Raw genomic sequence first — 22977 nt, 5'->3', positions numbered from 1 at the left:
ATGAACACCAGAGAGCGAAGCGTCTCTCTAAAAATGTGTCTCCGCCCGGAGCCCGTTTATAGCGGAAACAGCCATAGACGCAGTCTCACACAACATGGCCGCCAGGTTAATGTGAATGGAGCCGAGTTGGGGACAGGGGCCGCTGTCTATAGAAAGGAGCGTCTCTCTGTATTTGTTGACTCTGGACGTTCTTTGGCGGCAGATTTCAATCCAGGTGAGGGGATGGTGAAGCGCCACATGTCTGTCATGGCCTCTGCTAGCTGGGGGAGCTACACCCCTTCCCCTTCAGTTATTGTTATAGCAGCCAGTACTGGGGCCCTTATATTAGAGCCCCTGGGGGGCCCCCCAGACTAATAATGCAGCAGGTGGTCCTGTATGCCTTGCACATGGTCAGATATGTGGGGGCGTGTTCCATATAGGGTCTACTGCATTCAAAATAACATAGTTTTATTGTTCACTTTTTTAGTCCCGTGTGAACGACGACTCCTGAATATAGCCGTATTTACTACGCCCGGCCAGCAGGTGGAGCCCTAGACTCCTATCTACATCTGCAGAGCCGAAGCTCAGATTACACGCACATCTGAATGAATTAAAGGGGCGGCTCACCGCAAAACAAAAAAAAAAACAGCGTCAGGGGTTCAAAAACCAAAAAAAAAACTGCGTCAGGGGTTTCACCTTGTGTTGGTGACATAACAGGAAGTGAATGGGGATTTTCCCAGAGAAGATGCAGCAATAATGAGAGGTTTCTGACCCCCCCCCCCCATCCCTCCTGCACCATATACTGAATTCTGAGGACTGTTGTGCGTAGAATAATTTGAGGCTTGGCTCAAGACGATCGATTTTTGTAACCGCGTTCTGTCATTCAGGTCACCCCGGTTTATACAGACCTCTGGACGTGTCAAGGGACAGACGGGAGTCATGGAGGAGGTCCAGAATCTGTTCCGGGAAGGTAAGACTGAGAAACTCTGTATTATCTGCACTCTACACACCGTCATCTACAAATTCTATAAAATGTTTTACTTCAACATCAAAGCTGCGTGGGGATCAGTTGTTTACCGGTGTCGGTACTTGAAGGCTGCTTTCTGTCAGGCGGGGGGGGGGGTTCCTGGAGGATCCCGAAGAGTATAAAATGATGGGATGAGAGCGCCGCGGGTCGAAGATCCATCCGTTAGAAGTTTATTACCCACAAGGAGAAGTCAGAGGGTATTGCTGACTTGTTTCAGGGTTTGTGGTAAAAACCAACGCATTTCGGAAGGCTTCATCAGATCTTGCATCCTGGTAATGACTGATGATAATACTGGATGGGTCATTGAGGGAAAGGAAGAGTAAGTAATCACTATGCCTCTATTGCCGGCATACAAGCCCTGATGCTGTGATTATTTACTCTTCCTTTCCCTCAATGACCCATCCAGTATTATCATCAGTCATTACCAGGATGCAAGATCTGATGAAGCCTCCGAAATGCGTTGGTTTTTACCACAAACCCTGAAACAAGTCAGCAATACCCTCTAACTTCTTCTTGTGAGTAATAAACTTCTAACGGATGGATCTTTGACTCATGGCGCTCTCATCCTATCATTTTATACTCTTCAGACTCCCTCCAGGAACACCCCGTCTGACAGAAAGCAGCCTTCAACTACTGACACCGGTAACAACTGATCTCTGATGAAGCCTTCCGAAATGCGTTGGTTTTACCATCTGACCTCGGAATGAAAATAATTAAGATTTCACTGGACTTATCTTTGATTTGTGGCACTCTTCATACAAAACGAGTCAATGGAAATGCAAAACCCACTTGATGGAGGTCAGGGAGGGGGTCTAATGTAGGTCACTATGAGGTGTAGTGCAGGTCATGGGGTCTGCTGTAGGTCTAGAGGAGGACAACTGCAGGCCAGGCGAGGGTCTAGTGCTGGTCAGGCAGAAGTCTACTGCTGGTCAGGAGGAAGAGGTGCAGTGCAGGTCGGGAGGAAGAGGTGCGCTGCAGGTCAGGAGGAAGAGGTGCGCTGCAGGTCAGGAGGAAGAGGTGCAGTGCAGGTCAGGAGGAAGAGGTGCAGTGCAGGTCAGGAGGAAGAGGTGCACTGCAGGTCAGGAGGAAGAGGTGCAGTGCAGGTCGGGAGGAAGAGGTGCAGTGCAGGTCGGGAGGAAGAGGTGTAGTGCAGGTCAGGAGGAAGAGGTGCACTGCAGGTCAGGAGGAAGAGGTGCAGTGCAGGTCGGGAGGAAGAGGTGCAGTGCAGGTCGGGAGGAAGAGGTGTAGTGCAGGTCAGGAGGAAGAGGTGTACTGCAGGTCAGGAGGAAGAGGTGCAGCGCAGGTCGGGAGGAAGAGGTGCAGTGCAGGTCGGGAGGAAGAGGTGTAGTGCAGGTCAGGAGGAAGAGGTGTACTGCAGGTCAGGAGGAAGAGGTGCAGCGCAGGTCGGGAGGAAGAGGTGCAGCGCAGGTCGGGAGGAAGAGGTGCAGCGCAGGTCGGGAGGAAGAGGTGCAGTGCAGGTCGGGAGGAAGAGGTGCAGCGCAGGTCAGGAGGAAGAGGTGCAGGTCAGGAGGAAGAGGTGCAGTGCAGGTCGGGAGGAAGAGGTGCAGCGCAGGTCGGGAGGAAGAGGTGCAGCGCAGGTCAGGAGGAAGAGGTGCAGCGCAGGTCAGGAGGAAGAGGTGCAGCGCAGGTCAGGAGGAAGAGGTGCAGCGCAGGTCAGGAGGAAGAGGTGCAGTGCAGGTCGGGAGGAAGAGGTGCAGTGCAGGTCGGGAGGAAGAGGTGCAGTGCAGGTCGGGAGGAAGAGGTGCAGCGCAGGTCGGGAGGAAGAGGTGCAGCGCAGGTCAGGAGGAAGAGGTGTAGTGCAGGTCAGGAGGAAGAGGTGCACTGCAGGTCAGGAGGAAGAGGTGCAGGTCAGGAGGAAGAGGTGCAGCGCAGGTCAGGAGGAAGAGGTGCAGTGCAGGTCAGGAGGAAGAGGTGTAGTGACGGTCAGGAGGAAGAGGTGTAGCGCAGGTCAGGAGGAAGAGGTGCAGCGCAGGTCAGGAGGAAGAGGTGCAGCGCAGGTCAGGAGGAAGAGGTGCAGCGCAGGTCAGGAGGAAGAGGTGCAGCGCAGGTCAGGAGGAAGAGGTGCAGTGCAGGTCAGGAGGAAGAGGTGCAGTGCAGGTCAGGAGGAAGAGGTGCAGCGCAGGTCAGGAGGAAGAGGTGCAGCGCAGGTCAGGAGGAAGAGGTGCAGCGCAGGTCAGGAGGAAGAGGTGTAGCGCAGGTCAGGAGGAAGAGGTGTAGTGCAGGTCAGGAGGAAGAGGTGCAGTGCAGGTCAGGAGGAAGAGGTGCAGTGCAGGTCAGGAGGAAGAGGTGCAGCGCAGGTCAGGAGGAAGAGGTGCAGTGCAGGTCAGGATGAAGAGGTGCAGTGCAGGTCAGGAGGAAGAGGTGTAGTGCAGGTCAGGAGGAAGAGGTGTAGTGCAGGTCAGGAGGAAGAGGTGCAGTGCAGGTCAGGAGGAAGAGGTGCAGTGCAGGTCAGGAGGAAGAGGTGCAGCGCAGGTCAGGAGGAAGAGGTGCAGCGCAGTTCAGGAGGAAGAGGTGTAGTGCAGGTCGGGAGGAAGAGGTGCAGTGCAGGTCAGGAGGAAGAGGTGCAGTGCATTGTGAAAAGCTCTTGTTGGAAACCATTCATCTTGATTCTGCTCTGTATTTCGGGGGAAGGTGTGATGTCCCACCTGGACCGGTTGCAGGCCCTGTCCCAGAACCTGGCCCAAAAACAAGATGAAAAGAGACAGCAAGAGACGGACCTGAAGCAGAAGAGAGACCTGATAGTGAGACTGCAGAAGGAGCGGGGGGAACTGCGGAGCCAGATCCAGCTGCAGAAGGAGACGGTAAGTACGCGTTTCCAGTTCCTTCCATTAATGTTCCCTCTGTATGGTGAAACTTCCTCTATCAGGGATCCTCAAACTACGGCCCTCCAGCTGTTCCGGAACTACACGTCCCATGAGGCATTGTAAAACTCTGACATTCACAGACATGACTGGGCATGATGGGAATTGTAGTTCCTGAACAACTGGAGGGCCGTAGTTTGAAGACCCATGCTCTACACCATGGAAGCCATGATGGGAACACACAGAGCAACACGGCTCCCTTCATTTCAGGAAAGGAAATCTCTCAATGGAGAAGAGGTTCTGATTTTAGTTTTTGATATGATGAGGATTTCTATATTTTATGTGACTTTAGACTAACAGGGGAGACGTGTCTCTTTATCAGATTCATTCGTTATCAGCAAGACAAGAGGGGAGTGAGCCTCAAGTACAGAGCACACAGAGCGCCCTGCAGGAGCTGAGGCTGGAGGAGATGAAGAACATCATGGAGGCTCTCTGGTTCACAGGTACAGGATCCCCCCCCCCTTTACTGAATGGAGACATTATGGAGACACTCTGGTCACAGGTACAGGATCCCCCCCTTTACTGAATGTAGACATCATGGAGGCACTCTGGTCATAGGTACAGGATCCCCCCCTTTACTGAATGTAGACATTATGAAGACACTCTGGTCACAGGTACAGGCTCTCCCCCTTTACTGAATGCAGACATTATGGAGACACTCTGGTCATAGGTACAGGATCCCCCCCTTTACTGAATGTAGACATTATGGAGACACTCTGGTCATAGGTACAGGATCCCCCCCTTTACTGAATGTAGACATTATGAAGACACTCTGGTCACAGGTACAGGCTCTCCCCCTTTACTGAATGCAGACATTATGGAGACACTCTGGTCATAGGTACAGGATCCCCCCCTTTACTGAATGTAGACATTATGGAGACACTCTGGTCATAGGTACAACCCTATTCCTTTACTGAATGTAGACATCATGGAGGCACTCTGGTCATAGGTACAGGATCCCCCCCTTTACTGAATGTAGACATTATGAAGACACTCTGGTCACAGGTACAGGCTCTCCCCCTTTACTGAATGTAGACATTATGGAGACACTCTGGTCATAGGTACAACCCTATTCCTTTACTGAATGTAGACATCATGGAGGCACTCTGGTCATAGGTACAGGATCCCCCCCTTTACTGAATGTAGACATTATGAAGACACTCTGGTCACAGGCACAGGCTCTCCCCCTTTACTGAATGCAGACATTATGGAGACACTCTGGTCATAGGTACAGGATCCCCCCCCTTTACTGAATGTAGACATTATGGAGACACTCTGGTCACAGGTACAGGCTCCCCCCCTTTACTGAATGTAGACATTATGGAGACACTCTGGTCACAGGCACAGGCTCTCCCCCTTTACTGAATGGGGTAGAAGAGGGGGTTGGGACTTTAACCACTTAAGACCCGAACCAATATGCAGGTTAAGGACCTTGCCCCTTTTTGCGATTCACCAGTGCGACGTGGCTCCCAAACAAAATTGGCGTCCTTTTTTTCCCCCCACAAATAGAGCTTTCTTTTGGTGGTATTTGATCACCTCTGCGGTTTTTATTTTTTGCGCTATAAACAAAAATAGAGCGACAATTTTGAAAAAAAATGCAATATTTTTTACTTTTTGCTGTAATAAATATCCCCCCAAAAAAGATATAAAAAAATGTTTTTTTTTTCCTCAGTTTAGGCCGATACGTATTCTTCTAACTATTTTTGGTAAAAAAAAATCGCAATAAGCGTTTATCGATTGGTTTGCGCAAAATTTAAAGCGTTTACAAAATAGGGGATCGTTTTATGGCATTTTTATTAATAATTTTTTTTTTTTTACTACCAATGACGGCGATCAGCGTTTTTTTTTCGTGACTGCGACATTATGGCGGACACTTCGGACAATTTTGACACATTTTTGGGACCATTAGCCCGGATTCAAGAAGCAATTGCGCCTGCGTAACCATAGGTTACACAGCACAATTGCTTACTTGCTCCGGCGTTACGAATGCTCCTGATTCAGGAACATTGTAACGCCGACTGCAGCCTAAAATCTGCGCGGCATAAGGCTCTTATGCCCTCATATTTTAGGCTGCATTCTTGCGATGGCCGCTAGGGGGCGCTCCCATTGTGCTCAGTGTATAGTATGCAAATTGCATACTTACGCCGATTCACAATGTTGCGCGGGCCCTGCGTACGCAAGTTACGGAGTTTCCGTACGGCGTGTTTAGCGTAAGGCTGCCCCTTCTAATAGTAGGGGCAGCCAATGCTAAAGTATACACGCCGTTCCCACGTCGTGAAATTTGAATTTCACGTCGTTTGCGTAAGTGATTCGTGAATGGCGCTGGACGCCATTCACGTTCACTTAGAAGCAAATGACGTCCTTGCGACGTCATTTTCTGCAATGCACGTCGGGAAAGTTTCCCGTCGGAGCATGCGCTCTACGCTCGGCGCGGGAGCGCGCCTAATTTAAATGCTTCCCGCCCCCTACGGGATCATTTACATTAGGCTCCCTTACGCAGGGCAATTTTAAAGAGCGCACACGCAATTTACGGAGCTACTGCTCCGTGAATCGCGCACAGCGCAGATAATTTGCGGGGACGCAGGGCAAAAACGCTGCCCTGTGCCTCCGTAAAAAAGGGGCAAATCGTACCTGAATCTGGGCCATTGTCATTTTCACAGCAAAAAATGCTATAAAAATGCACGGATTACTGTGAACATGACAATTGCAGTTTAAGAGTTAACCACTAGGGGGCGCTATAGGGGTTATGTGTGACCTCATATGTGTTTCTAACTGTAGGGGGGGCAGGGCTGGACGTGTGACATCAGTGATCGTCTTTCCCTATATTAGGGAACAGACGATCAATGACGGCGCCACAGTGAAGAATGGGGAAGGTGTGTTTACACACAGCTCTCCCCGTTCAGCTCCTGTGAACGATCGCGGGACACCGGCAGCGATCGGGTCTGCGGGTCCTGTGACCATCATGGAGACACTCTGGTCTACAGGCACAACCCCTATTCCTTTACTGACTGTAAACATCATGGAGGAGAACCAACTGATGGGAAAACCATAAAATGTATGCAAGCCTATTAGAACTACTTGTTGCCTATGAGCATTAGGACCCTAACAATAACCGGCTATACATCCCATCATTTCAATAACCTCAAATATCTATTTATTTTACACTTTTACTTTGCAATCACGTGATGTAGTCCATCTACCTCACTGTCTGATAGTGGAGATTATGGGCCAGATTCAGGTACAATTGCGGCGGCGCAACGTAACCCCTTTACGTTAAACCCTCGCAAATTTTCAGTGTTAGTGCCTGATCCTCAAAGCACTTACCTGTAAACACGTCCGGCGTCGGATGTTCTGCGCATGCTCTGTTCGCAATTTTCCCGACGTGCTTTGCGCGAAATTACGGCGGCGCAACGTGTTTGTGAATCGCGACGTGCGTAACGTACTTACGCCGGGAAAAAAAAAATTCAAAATCGACGCGGGAACGACGGCCATACTTTAGCATGGCTGGTGTAAAGTTAAGCAATGAAAAACATTGCTTAACTTTGAGACGGGAAACTAAGACTTGCGCCGACGTAACGAACGCAAAAACCGTCGTGGATCGCCGTAACTGCTAATTTGCATACCCGACGCTGGAATATGACGCAAACTCCACCCAGCGGCGACCACGGTACTGCATCCTAAGATCCGACGGTGTAAGACAATTACACCTGTCGGATCTTAGGGCAAGCTATGCGTAACTGATTCTATGAATCAGCCGCATAGATACTCTGAGAGAAACGCCGTCGTATCTCTTCTGTGAATCTGGCCCTAAGGGCCAGATCCACAGCCAGTGGGCTTAACTTAAATGTTCCTATTTATGTTACACCGCCGCAAAATTTCTACCTAAGTGCCCGATCCACAAAGCACTTACCTAGAAATTTGCAGCTGTGTAACTTAAATCCGTCTGGCGCAAGGCGTTCCCAATCTAATGGGGCGAGTCCCATTTAAATTAGGCGCGCTCCCGCGCCGGACGTACTGCGCATGCTCCCGACGCTATTTTCCCGACGTGCTTTGCGCGGATTTACGTTGCGCCGAGTTTTGAAAATTGTGACGGGTGTAAAAGAAAAAAAAAAGACTTGCGGCGGGAAAAAAAAAATTGAAAAAAAATTTGACAGCGACGCGGGAAAGAAGGGTATACTTTTACATGGTGTACTAAGTTTACACTTTGTAAAAGCAGACATATCTTTGCGACGGCAAACTAACAACTTACGGAAAAAAAAACGAAGGGAAAAAGATTTGTGGATGTCCGTAAGTGCTAATTTGCATACCCGACGCGGAATTTCAACGAGAAATGCCCCCAGTGGCGGCCGCGGTACTGCATCCTAAGATCCGACAGTGTAAAACTATTACACCTGCCGGATCTTAGGAATATCTATGCGTAACTGATTCTATGAATCAGTCGCATAGATAGAAACAGGGATACGACGGCGTATCAGTAGATACGCCTGCGTATCCCTTTTGTGGATCTGGCCCTAAATGCTTAAACTAATGAAACTTGGGAGAGCAAGTGTTGTATGAAAAAAACACATTCTGATATCCCTTTAGTCATGCATTCTCCTCCGTGCTGGCCACTGAGGGGTGCAGATTGTGGCTGTGCAATCTTCTGCTTGATTACACTATCAGACCTATTTTTGGAACAGATTGCACAGCAGTAGTAATTCATGGACATCTAAAGGGATGTTAGGATGTGTTCTTTCATAGGGCTAAGAGCATGCAAGGCTAAAGCTTCAGGATCGGCTGGAATATTGTTGCCACTCTGAATAAGGAAGAAGAGATAAATGACAGGATCAGCCAGGTGTTTACTCTCCTAAGAATTTAGTGATAAATGAAACGCTGAGCACACAGGAAGAGCGACTTATGGATTTTATTTCTCCCGTCAGGGATAAGCGGGAAGCTAAAGGATGACGCGGTGTGTTTCTGCATCTCCACGGCCTTTGAGGGCACGTACCTGGACTCTTACTACATCCAGGTGAATAATCTAAAGAACCCCCAGGTGTTCCGTCACTCCATCCCCGCCTTCATCCCGCTGAGCGACCTCGCCAAGGAGCATCTGCCGGCCGACCTGAAGAAGCTCCTTCATGTTCTCTATGAGCGGCTGAATGGCTATGCGGGGAGGAAGTTCCAGGCCGATCACATGGAGGTAATAACACGAGGAGTGCCAACCATGGAGGGCTGATTGTCTTCCCCCTGATTGGTCGGTATTATGGTCATGTGACCTGCTGGTGATAACTGTCTGGATTTGTCTCCTTGTACAGAAAAAATCCCCTGCGTACGTGGCGGGGTCTCTGCAGAGGAATTCCCTGTACACCGTTCTGTCCTTCACTTACAACGTAACCATAGAGGGTCAGACAGTCAACTTCACCGCCAAATTTCTCTACGGAGACCTCACCGACACCCTTCCCACCGAGGTGACCGTCACGTGTTCAGGTAACTGCCGTCTGATTGGTCCCTGTATTTCCCATTGTACTTTTTCCCTATGCAGTAGCTTTGAAGAGAACCGATGGTTGGATTGAACTCCTTACCAAGGACTGAGGACCCTCCATCGCCCCTTGTGGGCGGGCCCTGCATTGCAGGAGACGGGATACAGAATAACTAACATCTTATTTGTAAATGAGCAATGAAAACGGAAAATTGTATCATACTTACCAGTAATTTTCCTTTCCTGGTGCCTATCCATGGCAGCATACCTGTGATAAATAAACATTTATTGTTAACTAGCTGACATGGGTGGGATAATGCTTAACAATAAATATTTAACCACTTGACCACTGGGCACTTAAACACCCTTCCTGACCAGACCAATTTTCAGCTTTCGGTGCTCTCACATTTTGAATGACAATAACTCAGTCATACAACACTGTAACCAAATGAAATGTTTGGCCCTTTTTTTCCCACAAATAGAGCTTTCTTTTGGTGGTATTTGATCACCTCTGCGGTTTTTATTTTTTTTGCTATAAATGAAAAAAGAACGAAAATTTTGTAAAAAAATGAATTTTTTTTCATTTCTATCATAACATTTTGCAAAAAAAGTAATTTTTCCTCATAAATTTGGCCTAAAATGTATACTGCTACATATTTTTGGTAAAAAAAAAAAATATGGGATATTGGCACTGTAGTGGCACTGGGCACGGTAGTGGCACTGATGGAGCACTGGCGGCACTGATAAGTACTGTAGTGGCACTGGTGCGGCACTGACAGACACTAGCAGCACCAATGGGCACTGAAGTGGCAGAGGAGGCACTGGTGGGGACTGTAGTGGCACTGGTGGGGACTGTAGTGGCACTGGTGGGGACTGTAGTGTCACTGGTGGCACAGATTGGGACTGTAGGGGCACTGATGGGTAGTGTACTGGCACTGCTGGGCACAATGTAGATGGCACTCACTTTAAAAATCACTTCTCTCCTCACACGCTGTATCGGTGTGAGGAGAGAAGAAAAGACCTCAGGATGACCTTTTTTTTTTTGTTTACTTTTCTCTGCTCCCTCATTGGAGGGAGCAATCAGGTGGTGAAGAGCTGCTATCATTGGCTTTTTACAGTGATCCGTGTTGCGTCGGGTCCCCTGGACCCGGCCAGCACGGACACTTCCGCGAGCGCGTCTCAGGGGGCGCGCAAACGAGGAAGTGCACGAGGACGTCCCAGGGACGTTGTGTCAAAACAACTTGACCGCCCTGTAGAAGTATTTTTGCTATAGCGCGGTTGGCAAGTGGTTAATTAGAAGAGGACATAGCAGCCTGAACTGCCCTTCTTCCGAACTCAACAGTCGTGAGAGCTCCTGGACCAATATGGTAGTGTCTGAGGAACGTATGGTGAAAATTCCAGGTGGCGGCCCTGCACACCGTCTTCAACAAAACATTAGCCCTTGCTGCCCAGGAAGCTGAGACTGCCCTTGTAGAATGAGCATTCACTCAGGATGGAGGATATTCTTCACCCTGTAGACCTTCTGGATTAACTTTACAACCCAAGATGCCAGAGTTCTGATGGAAGCTTCTTTGCCCCTGTATATACTGAACGGTGCAATGAAAAGTCTCTCAGAGTTTCTGAAGGGGTCGATGGCTTCTAGGTAGGCCCTGAGCACTCTGGATACATCCAGCTCACGACAAGACTCTGAACCTGAGTGCTCAGGGCCTACCTAGAAGCATTACTCCCCGTTAGCAGTATCGTCTGAGATAGTCGTTGTTTCTTCCACTGCGCCAAGAAACCTGTCTGGAACTACCTCAAGTGCCAATGGGCCCAAGGAACCATGGGTATACAAGAAGACATTGTGCAAATGAGGCTCAGGCATTGTGACGCCGTCAGATACGGGCTCCGGATGACTTTGATCATTCTCTGGTTGACAATCCTTGCCTTTGGCGGTGGTAATGACACTGTCCCCTCCTGAGTGTTGAACATTGCACCCAGGTAGATCACCTGGTGTGTGGGTGCTAGTTGACTCTTTTCGGAATTTATTAGCCACCCTAGCTCTTTTAGGGACTGTAGAAGAATTTCCCGGTGACATACCAACTGATCCGGATCGCTTGCTAGGAGGAGGATGTCGTCCAAGTAGTGGTATATCCTCAAGCCCCTCTACCGCAGGGGAACCAAAGCGGATATTAGTATCTTGGTGAACACCCTGGGAGAGGTGCACAGACCGAAAGGCAGGGCTTGAAATTGTAGGTGGGTCCATCCCACTGCAAATCTCAGATATTTTTGAAATGCAGGTATAATTAGAACGTGTAGGTACGCATCCTGCAGATCGACTGAAATCATCCAATCTGATGGCTGGACTGCCTGAATAATCGTCTGCAGGGGCTCCATTTCGAAGCTTTCGGGGCGGATATACCGGCTGAGCCTCTGAAGGTCTGTCACAGGCCTCCACCCACCTGCCCTCTTTGGGACCAGAAATAGGGTGGAGTAGAAGTCTGCGAAGCGCTCTGCCAAGGGAACCAGAACAGCCGCCCCCTGAAGCTGGAGTAACGTTGGGTAGTTTTTACAGAGTTTGAGCCTTCGGCGGAGAGGATGGAATCTCTGTTCCTTTGAAAGAATTCCAAGGTGGGGGATGAGAGAAATTCCAAAGGTGCCCCCATTGAATTGTTGACAGAACCCAGGGGTCCTGGCAGCATGTGGCCCAGACTGGGACGAAGAACTTTAGCCTGGCTCCCACCGGGAGTGCCTGGGCTACTCTGGCGTCAAAAAGACTGCTTCTGCTCCTGTGGAGCCGGAAAGGTCCTTTCATCTTCCTGTTCCTTTCCAAGGTCTTTTGTTGTCTCTGGGCTGTCTTGACTGCCTAAAATCCCTTGGATTTGTCTGGCGGAACCTAGAGGAACCGCCTCTGAATCTTCGCATCCTTCTGTCCTGGGGACTTCCCTCCTGACAGCCTGGAGATAGCTTTATTCGTTTTGTCCAATTGTCCAATTGCACCAATTTTGGTTGGAGGATAAGTCAGCCGTCCAATCTTTCAGCCAGAAGGCCCTCTTCACCATTACTGAATGCAACATGGATCTTGCACAGCACCTGATCGTGTCACTGGCCGCTACCCTGACAAAGTCTGCCGACAATCTAAGCTCTTCCAAGACTTCAATTATATCCTCCTTGGGGACATCCTGACGCAAAGCCGTCTCAATATTATCTGTCAAAGATCTTATGGCATTTGATACCGATGTGAGGGCGATGGCTGGCTTACACGCTGCTCTTCTAGCTCCTCTTCAGCTCCAGGTCAGTTCGCCTGTCTAGAGGGTCTTTGAAGGAAGTGGAATCCTCCATTGGTAAAGTATTTTTATTTATTTTTGCGAGTCGCACTACCGACGCGTCTGCCACTGGCATGGAGTTTAGTGACTGCCTTCCCGACTCTGTTAAGGGGTATAGTTTATTGAACCGGCCCCATGAAAGTTTTTTTAGCAGTTTTTGACCATTCATTCTGAATGACCTGACTAATCTTGCCCATCAACGAGAAGAGAACCTGCTTCCTTTTGAGGAATGGGAAGTAACTCGTAGACTCTTGGGGAGGCTCTTCCGCGTCTTTTCAGGTGATTGCAGTTTTGACTGCCTGGATGAACGGCTTTACCAAGGAGAGACTGAAGCCAGAAGGTTCTGACTCCTCTGAAGAATCTTCAGGTGGTGAATCTCTAGCTGGTCAGCCTGACAGTGGCAGAGGTGTACTGACTGCTGCAGGACCAGGGAGATTAGGTTCTGTATACTGAACCTGGGATATCTGCTGAACTGGTTGAGCGGGGACCAAAGTCACAAGCTCAGAGAAGGAGTCCTTCATTGTTCACTTGAGCAGGTCTACGTGCTGATTTTCTAGCTCGCAGCCGGACTCATAGTCCATAAAACAGTCCTTACAGTGGTCTTGTATTGGTGTGGCCCCACCTGTCCAGCATTTCTTCTTTGTATAGGTCCTAGGAGAGGGGGAAGGATCTTGTCCTCTGGATCTTGACCTCTCTAATCTATGACGTGAAGAATGGGACCTGGGACCGGTGGCGTGAAGAATGAGACCTGCGATCTGGGCTGTCGTCATCACAGTGTCTTGAAGATTTTCTGGACCTCTTGGAGTGGGCAGGGCCACGATGTAAGGAGCTCACGTTAGACCAGTGAGCGCACTTTTTTTTTTATACATATAGGGCCAGATTCAGGTAGGGCAGCGTAACTTTGTGCGGGCGTAGCGTATGGTATTTACGCTACGCCGCCGCAAGTTAGAGAGGCAAGTGCTGTATTCACAAAGCACTTGCTCCCTAAGTTACGGAGGCGTAGCGTAAATGTGCTGGCGTAAGAGCGCCTAATTCAAATGAGGAAGAGGTGGGCGTGTTTTAAGGAAATTAAGCATGACCCCACGTAAATGACGTTATCATCGAACGGCGCATGCGCCGTCCGTGGACGTATCCCAGTGCGCATGCGTTAGATAGAATGCCTAAGATACGTCGAGCACTGCCTATGACATGAACGTAACTTACGCACAGCCCTTTTCGCGTACGACTTGCGCAAACGACGTAAAAAGATAGGCTTGTTCCGACGTCCATACCTTGCATGGGCTGCGCCACCTATGGAGCAGCTTTATCTTTACGCTGGCATATCTCTTACTTAAACGGCGTAACTAATTGCGACGAGGGAACGTACGTTCGAGAATCGGCGTATCTAGCTCATTTGGATATTCGACGCAGAAAACAACGGAAGCGCCACCTAGCGGCCAGCGTAAATATGCACCCTAAAATACGACGGCGTAGGAGACTTACGCCACTTGTATCTTTGCCTAATCTAAGCGTATCTGGTTCCCAGAATACGCTTAAATGTACGACGGCGTAGATTCAGAGTTACGACGGCGTATATACTGATACGCCGGCGTAACTCTCTCTGAATCTAGCCCATAGTTGATCACATACCTAATAGAGGTGCGAGGATCTTTGTTGCAAGATAAATGACTAATTGCGGAGTTAGGCAGAAGGACCAGCTGCAGAAAATTAGTCAGAAAGGGTAAAAAAGGAACTATGGAGTTTTTTGACACTTTTTATTCTCAAAAAAAAAATGGATATTCAATTTTTTTTTTTTTATGTTTAAAAACAACACAAAAGGTACCTACCACAGAGCAGCGTCAGTGAAACCTAGCAGGGCACAGCTGAAGAGACTCTGGCAGCTAACCCTGAATCTGAACTTAAATAGGCTCAGGTGGGTGGGCTAATCCCATAAACCATCATTGCGAATTGATTCTGGAAGAAAAAGGGCAAATCTGGCCCTTTTTCCCAGAATCCAAGATTCCCAGACAAGTACTTATAACGAACTGCGCACGCCGTGAACGTAACCTACGCCCAGCCAGACACACGTCCAACGTAAAATGCGCCGGCTTGTGTTCCTTGGTGCAGTCCTTTGCATGTCTGCTGCTGGGTTGAGCCTCCTTTATGGGGAATAACTTTACGCCGGACTTACAACTTACGCACGCCTCTTGTAGCCTGCGACGGGCGCACGCAGGTTCGTGAATCGGCGTATTTCCCTAATTTGCATGTTTGAATAGCTAATCAATAGGAGCGGCACTATGCGCCCAGCCTAAATGTGCGCCCACTCTACGCCGGCGTAAGCAAGTTACGTCGGCAGGGTGAAGCCTATTTTTAGGCGCATATCTGTTTGTGGGTCTTGCGCACAGATACGACGGCGCACATTTGCACTTACGTCGGCGTAACTTGATATACGTCGGCGTAAGTGCTTTGTGAATCTGGGCCTATATGCCTACAAATAAAATGGAAACCACCAGCCTGGAAGGATGTGAGCTGATCCTTTTGCGACTCCACTGCATTCATCATGGATGCGATAGCAGACTGCGTTCCTGTGAGGAAACTCTGCGAGATGACCCCAACAGATCCACAGGGGGGTTCCCAGTCTTATCGGCGCTGTGAGCGGCCCAAGAACAGGGACTGCGCACGGGAAAGGCTAAACCCGGCGGACGCTGCCGACTGCAGAGGTATGAACGTACTGCTACTCTTCACCAGCACAAGAAGGTATGAGGGGAAAAAGGAGAATGTTGGGGGAGGGACTATGCCTTTAATTTATGCGATTCACTAGTCCTGAAGGAGGAGTCGAGGCGGAGCTCTATCACAGGTATGCTGCCATGGAGGCACCAGGAAATATTTTTATATCAGCTTTTGTCAGACAAGAGCAAATGTAACAGACGGGGAATATATGACCATGTCTGCCCGAAAATTCTGTATCATGTCTGCAGTCTTCTGACCATCTCCTGTATCAAATCTGCAGTCTCCTGACCATCTCATGTATCATGTTTGCAGTCTCTGACCATCTCATGTATCATGTCTGCAGTCTCCTGACCATCTCCTGCATCAAATCTGCAGCCTCTGACCATCTCCTGTATCATGTCTGCAGTCTCCTGACCATCTCCTGTATCATGTCTGCAGTCTCCTGACCATCTCCTGCATCAAATCTGCAGTCTCTGACCATCTCCTGTATCATGTCTGCAGTCTCTGACCATCTCCTGTATCATGTCTGCAGTCTCTGACCATCTCCTGTATCATGTCTGCAGTCTCCTGACCATCTCCTGCATCAAATCTGCAGTCTCTGACCATCTCCTGTATCATGTCTGCAGTCTCTGACCATCTCCTGTATCATGTCTGCAGTCTCTGACCATCTCCTGTATCATGTCTGCAGTCTCCTGACCATCTCCTGCATCAAATCTGCAGCCTCTGACCATCTCCTGTATCAAATCTGCAGTCTCTGACCATCTCCTGCATCAAATCTGCAGTCTCTGACCATCTCCTGTATCATGTCTGCAGTCTCTGACCATCTCCTGCATCAAATCTGCAGTCTCTGACCATCTCCTGTATCATGTCTGCAGTCTCCTGACCATCTCCTGCATCAAATCTGCAGTCTCTGACTATATCCTGTATCATGTCTGCAGTCTCTGACCATCTCCTGTATCATGTCTGCAGTCTCTGACTATATCCTGTATCATGTCTGCAGTCTCTGACCATCTCCTGTATCATGTCTGCAGTCTCTGACTATATCCTGTATCATGTCTGCAGTCTCTGACCATCTCCTGCATCAAATCTGCAGTCTCTGACCATCTCCTGTATCATGTCTGCAGTCTCTGACCATCTTCTGTATCATGTCTGTAGTCTCTGACCATCTCCTGTATCGTGTCTACAGTCTCTGACTATATCCTGTTGTTTGTCTCCTACACTGTCACTGAACATTCATTGAATTGAATGTGTGGCCCTTTGGGGGTCAAGAAAGCTGACCCCCATTGGGCTAATGCCTGCACTTTTTACCGGATCCCACAACTCGGCTTGTATATTTTATGTGTCCCTCTCAGTGATGATATTGAAGTTTCTCTCTCTCTCTCTAATATTTCAGATGCCTGGGCTCAGGAGATGATCTCATCCCACGTGTCCCTGTTCTCCGGCACAGCCCTGCACAGAGCCCTGGACTCCCTGGCTACATAGAGACGCTTCTATTCTCCAATGAACACACTCCGCAGCCCCGGCATAGTCAGGACTGCCGCGATACGGAACTGCGGGACTTTATGGAGTGTTTATTGTCCTCCTCTTCTCTACAGGGACTTGATTTTAATACAGTCATAATTCCGTGACACTTCATATAATTAGGACTGAAGGGAGAGTGTCAGCAGGTGCCCTCTTGTGGCTGAAATGTAGATGGCGGATTTTTACTCAATGGTGTAGAACAGGGGTCTCCAAACTTTTTACTTCGAGGGCCACATTCTATATTTTACACATATTCGCGGGCCGGAAACATAATTTATAAATAAATCCACAGAAGAAGAATAGAATAGAATTTGACTTACTGCTGACAGCAGGATTGGATGGTGCTCCTATATTCTTTTCTGGCACCTAAACGCTGGAGCATCATGCAGCGGGGCTAAACTTCCAGCGTGCATGAGGCTTTACATCCGTGTCACCATCATCTGTGTCCCCATCAGTCTTCCCATTCATCTGTGTCCCCATTTATCTGTGTCCCCATCATCTGTGTCCCCATCAGTCTCCCCATCCATCTGTGTCCCCATCCATCTGTGTCCCCATCCATCTGTGTCCCCATCCACCTGTGTCCCCATCCACCTGTGTCCCCATCTGTGTCCCCATTCATCTGTGTCCCCATCAGTGTCCCCATCCATCTGTGTCCCCATCCACCTGTGTCCCCATCATCTGTGTCCCCATCATCTGTGTCCCCATCAGTCTCCCCATCCATCTGTGTCACCATCATCTGTGTCCCCATCAGTGTCCCCATCCATCTGTGTCCCCATCCACCTGTGTCCCCATCATCTGTGTCACCATCATCTGTGTCCCCATCAGTCTCCCCATCCATCTGTGTCACCATCATCTGTGTCCCCATCAGTCTCCCCATTCATCTGTGTCCCCATCAGTGTCCCCATCCATCTGTGTCCCCATTCATCTGTGTCCCCATCAGTGTCCCCATCCACCTGTGTCCCCATCCACCTGTGTCCCAATCCACCTGTGTCCCAATCATCTGTGTCCCCATCATCTGTGTCCCCATCATCTGTGTCCCCATCAGTCTCCCCATCCATCTGTGTCCCCATCAGTCTCCCCATTCATCTGTGTCCCCATCAGTCTCCCCATCCATCTGTGTCACCATCATCTGTGTCCCCATCAGTCTTCCCATTCATCTGTGTCCCCATTCATCTGTGTCCCCATCAGTCTTCCCATTCATCTGTGTCCCCATTCATCTGTGTCCCCATCAGTCTTCCCATTCATTTGTGTCCCCATCCATCTGTGTCCCCATCAGTCTCCCCATCCATCTGTCTCCCCATCCATCTGTGTCCCCATCAGTCTCCCCATTCATCTGTGTCCCCATCAGTCTCCCCATCCATCTGTGTCCCCATCCATCTGTGTCCCCATTCATCTGTGTCCCCATCAGTTTCCCCATCCACCTGCGTCCCCATTCATCTGTGTCCCCATCATCTGTGTCCCCATTCATCTGTGTCCCCATTCATCTGTGTCCCCATCAGTCTTCCCATTCATCTGTGTCCCCATTCATCTGTGTCCCCATTCATCTGTGTCCCCATTCATCTGTGTCCCCATCAGTCTTCCCATTCATCTGTGTCCCCATTCATCTGTGTCCCCATTCATCTGTGTCCCCATCCATCTGTGTCCCCATCAGTCTTCCCATTCATCTGTGTCCCCATTCATCTGTGTCCCCATCAGTCTCCCCATTCATCTGTGTCCCCATCAGTCTCCGCATTCATCTGTGTCCCCATCAGTCTCCCCATTCATCTGTGTCCCCATCAGTCTCCCCATTCATCTGTGTCCCCATCAGTCTCCGCATTCATCTGTGTCCCCATCAGTCTCCCCATTCATCTGTGTCCCCATCAGTCTCCCCATTCATCTGTGTCCCCATCAGTCTCCCCATTCATCTGTGTCCCCATTCATCTGTGTCCCCATCAGTCTCCGCATTCATCTGTGTCCCCATCAGTCTCCCCATTCATCTGTGTCCCCATCAGTCTCCGCATTCATCTGTGTCCCCATCAGTCTCCCCATTCATCTGTGTCCCCATCAGTCTCCCCATTCATCTGTGTCCCCATTCTTCTGTGTCCCCATCACTCATTAGGCTATCCCCACAAATTGGTGTCCCCATTAGAGCCCCCCCCATCATTTATCCGAGTCTCCCTGCACATTTGTGTCCCCATCACAGCCCACCCCCGCCTGCATATTTGTGTCACCATTAGAGCCATCAGCCCCCCTCCTCACATGTTTGTGTCCCCATAAGAGCCACCAGCACCCCCACATTTGTGTCCCCATCAAACCCCACAGATATTTGTGTCCCCATCAGAATCATCAGCCCCCCACATTTGTGTCCCCATCAGACCCCACAGATATTTGTGTCCCCATCAGAGTCATCACCCCCCCCCCCCCCATATATATATATTTATGTCCCATCAGTCATCAGCCCCCCCCCCACATTTATGTCCCCATCAGTCATCAGCCCCCCCCCACATGTATGTCCCCATCAGAGTCATAAGCGCCCCAAAATGTGTGTCCCCATCAGTCTACAACCCCCCCTCCACGTGTGTCCCCAGCAGAGTCATCAGCCCCCCAAAATTTGTGTCCAAATCGGTCTGAAAACCCCCTCCACGTGTGTCCCCATCAGAGTCATCAGCCCCCAGATGTTTGTGCCCCATCAGCGCCATTCAACCCACCCCCACTCAAGTGTATCAGCCCCCCTCCTTGCATGTGTCCAGCGCGTCTCCACTCTCCGTCACTGGCTGTGCAGACCTGCTGCATCTCCCGACTCCCGCCCCGCTGGTATTGCACACTCGTTACTGGCTAACAGCGAGGCGGGAGCAGGGAGGCGGCAACGGGTCTGCCCTAAACACCTTATTGGCTGCTGGGATGCCGTGGTCCCAGCAGCCAACACACACAGTGAGATGCCGGGAGGGATTGCGGGACCTGCGCTGCATATTGCCTGGGGCGAATATGCAGCGCAGATTCCACAACTAACAGGTGGACTAAGGAGTCACGCTGCGGGCCGGAAGAAATGGCCTGGCGGGCCGGATGTGGCCCGCGGGCCGTAGTTTGGAGACCCCTGGTGTAGAACACACAAGGGGAGAGATTTATTAAAACTGCATAGAAACCAATCAGCTTTCAGCTTTTGTTGTCAAACAAGCTGAAGTTGGAAGCTGATTGGCTACCGTGCACAGCTGCACCAGATTTTGCACTCCGATATTTAGTAAATCGATCCCCATGTTACAAAGTGTTTACCTTCTATAGAAAAAAAGGTGAACTAACACCGTACAGGCTGCTCTCCTTATAAAGACTGCATTTCCTGTCCCTGTATGGCCACATCACTCCTCCACTGTATCTATGGAGGCAGCCGTGGTTGTTACCCTAGGCTCATCTCATGCTTGTAGTCTCTAGCAGGTTTGTATCTCTTCATCTCCGTTACATCGGGGAGCAGGGCAATCGGCAATTTACAGAAGATAGCAAGTAAGGAAGTGATTCTTTGGTGCAGCTCACAGCAAGTGACGAGGACGCTGCATTTCCAGCAGGATCAACAGGTATTTTCTGTACTTGCTGAAAATGTTAGCTTAAAGAAGAAAACGAATGCAGTCACACGACCACCTTATTCGTTGTAGGGGCTTTGCTCAGACATGACCAATCTGAAAAATGTCAAGATGAGGCAGGCACCCTTCCCAGTCTGACAGCCAGGTTTTCCCGTAGGAGCTACTCTCAGTCAATGCAACGATCTGTCCAATCAAAACGATTGAACCAATGGTGGCAGGTGCTGATGATGCCTAGACCATGGGTGCTCAACCTGTGGCCCTCCAGCTGTTTTGGAACTACAAGTCCCATCATGCTTTAGCCTTTGGGGGCCATGCATGCAACTTGTCAGCCTTGCAATGCGTCATGGGACTTGTAGTTCCTAAACAGCTGGAGGGCCACCGGTTAAGCACCCATGTCCTAGACCAGGCGAGGGCAAACTCGGCCCTCCTGAAACTACAAGTCCCATGAGACATTGCAAGACCCTGACAATCACAGGCATGACTCCTAGAGGCAGAGGCATGATGGGATTTGCAGTTTCACCACAGCTGGAGGGCCGAGATTGCCCACCCCTGGCCTAGACCCATATATGGTCACCTGGGAGGGCATCTGCCCAATCAGGTGGTGCTGCATGTGACATGGGGTAGATAATGACATCAGCAGCTCCTCCTATCAGCCTCCCAGCTGCCTGATTGTCATTGCTGGCAGGGTAGACCAGGAAGGATGCTAAGGTCATGTCATTGCTGGTAGGGTAGACCAGGAAGGATGCTAAGGTCATGTCATTGCTGGTAGGGTAGACCAGGAAGGATGCTAAGGTCATGTCATTGCTGGCAGGGTAGACCAGGAAGGATGCTAAGGTCATGTCATTGCTGGTAGGGTAGACCAGGAAGGATGCTAAGGTCATGTCATTGCTGGTAGGGTAGACCAGGAAGGATGCTAAGGTCATGTCATTGCTGGTAGGGTAGACCAGGAAGGATGCTAAGGTCATGTCATTGCTGGTAGGGTAGACCAGGAAGGATGCTAAGGTCATGTCATTGCTGGTAGGGTAGACCAGGAAGGATGCTAAGGTCATGTCATTGCTGGTAGGGTAGACCAGGAAGGATGCTAAGGCCATGTCATTGCTGGTAGGGTAGACCAGGAAGGATGCTAAGGTCATGTCATTGCTGGTAGGGTAGACCAGGAAGGATGCTAAGGTCATGTCATTGCTGGTAGGGTAGACCAGGAAGGATGCTAAGGTCATGTCATTGCTGGTAGGGTAGACCAGGAAGGATGCTAAGGTCATGTGACGGTATATGTCTTGGTCCCGCCCACCACCCAGGCAGTTCAGAGTCCAGTGTAAGCAAGGTGGTCACCTGACCCATGGGGAAGTCTTAGTCCAATGTTGAAAACGAAAAATGCCTTTGCAACATTGCAGAGGCGCAGGGAAGTCACTGGCCTCCTATGCACGTTTTTTATTATCAAAAGTGAAATTGGTATTTTAAGCAAAACAGAATGACTGTGCCTCTCTGTCGTTTTATATGCAATTAAAAGGATTTTAGCCATCTCTGTAGCCAATTCTTACCTGATTCTGTTCTGGAAATACTGACAGAGGCCCTCTGATCAGTTGAAATCTTTCCAAAGTGCAAATTGCAATTTTCATTTCTTTTACATTTTAAATGGAAGTGAGCGTTATTTTTTCCCCCATATGTCTACAGGAGCCATAGAGAAACAGGTGTTCCAATTTGGCAATAAACTGACATGCTATTTGTAAAACACGTTCATGCAGCCTGAACAAATACCCCTCCCCCTTATTTTCTTTAATAGATTATTTCCTTTGGCTGTCTACCCCCATCTAGTGGCCAAAATGTGCTCTATTTTCTCATTGAAGGATTTCAGGTATATAGAAAACTATACTGCATTTCGGCCACTAGATAGAGCTGACAGATTAATTTCTTTGATTGTCCCAGAAAATACAGGATTAAAGGGGTTGTAAGGGTTCGTTTTTTATTTTCTAAATACCATATTTATCGTGCTCCGGCGTATAGCGCGCACCCCTAATTTTGACCCTAAAATCCTGTAAAAAAAACATTTTACTACTTACAGTTTTGGTGTCTTGCCCGGCGGCGTCGTCCGGTCCGGCGTCCGTCTGCGGCCTCGGTGGTGTTCTCCCGCGCTGTCTTCATGTCGAAAACCCCGCTTCCCGCGCTCAGTTTGAAGCCTTCCGCCGACGTATACCGAGCGCAGTACACTCGGGTATATTCGGCCAGGCTCGGCTTCTCACGCATAAACGTCACAGAGCGTGACTACGAGCGAAGCCGAGCCTGGCCGAATGTACCCGAGCGTACTGCGCTCGGTATATGTCGGCGCAGGCATTCAAACACGGCGCGGGTATCGGCGTATATCGCGCACCCACGATTTTGCCCTGATTTTCAGGGCAAAAAAGTGCGCGGTATACGCCGATAAATATGGTATATAGAAAACTATACCGCATTTTGGCCACTAGATGGAGCGGACAGATTAATGTCTTTGATTGTCACAGAAAATACAGCATTAAAGGGGTTGCAAAGGTTTGTTTTTTATTTTCTAAAT

At 49.6% G+C, this 22977-nt stretch overlaps 1 protein-coding gene and 1 long non-coding RNA gene across 3 annotated transcripts; both read left to right on the top strand.

Annotated features, from left to right (window-relative positions):
* The first annotated feature begins 17 nt into the window (after positions 1 to 17).
* Positions 18 to 17073, top strand: CENPO (centromere protein O). Of its 2 annotated transcripts, XM_040348114.1 has the most exons (8): positions 18 to 214; positions 867 to 949; positions 3659 to 3828; positions 4211 to 4331; positions 8808 to 9067; positions 9183 to 9354; positions 10892 to 10896; positions 16753 to 17073. In XM_040348114.1, exons 2-8 carry the CDS (start codon positions 919 to 921, stop codon positions 16840 to 16842), a joined length of 849 nt encoding a protein of 282 aa, XP_040204048.1. In that variant the 5' UTR covers positions 18 to 214; positions 867 to 918; the 3' UTR covers positions 16843 to 17073. The 2 variants fall into 2 exon arrangements, with proteins under 2 accessions (XP_040204048.1, XP_040204049.1); XM_040348115.1 differs by lacking the exon at positions 10892 to 10896 and having other exon boundaries at positions 19 to 214; positions 16754 to 17073.
* A 2946-nt stretch (positions 17074 to 20019) lies between these two features.
* Positions 20020 to 21952, top strand: LOC120936027. Its single transcript, XR_005748578.1, has 2 exons — positions 20020 to 21644; positions 21687 to 21952. It is a non-coding gene; the product is annotated as an uncharacterized LOC120936027 (long non-coding RNA).
* Positions 21953 to 22977: the final 1025 nt, after the last annotated feature.

This window comes from Rana temporaria, chromosome 4 (genome assembly GCF_905171775.1).
Source record: "Rana temporaria chromosome 4, aRanTem1.1, whole genome shotgun sequence".
Classification (NCBI taxonomy): Eukaryota; Metazoa; Chordata; class Amphibia; order Anura; family Ranidae; genus Rana; species Rana temporaria.
The sequence above is the reverse complement of the archived record's forward strand: the minus strand, read 5'-3'. Positions and strand labels throughout refer to the sequence as shown.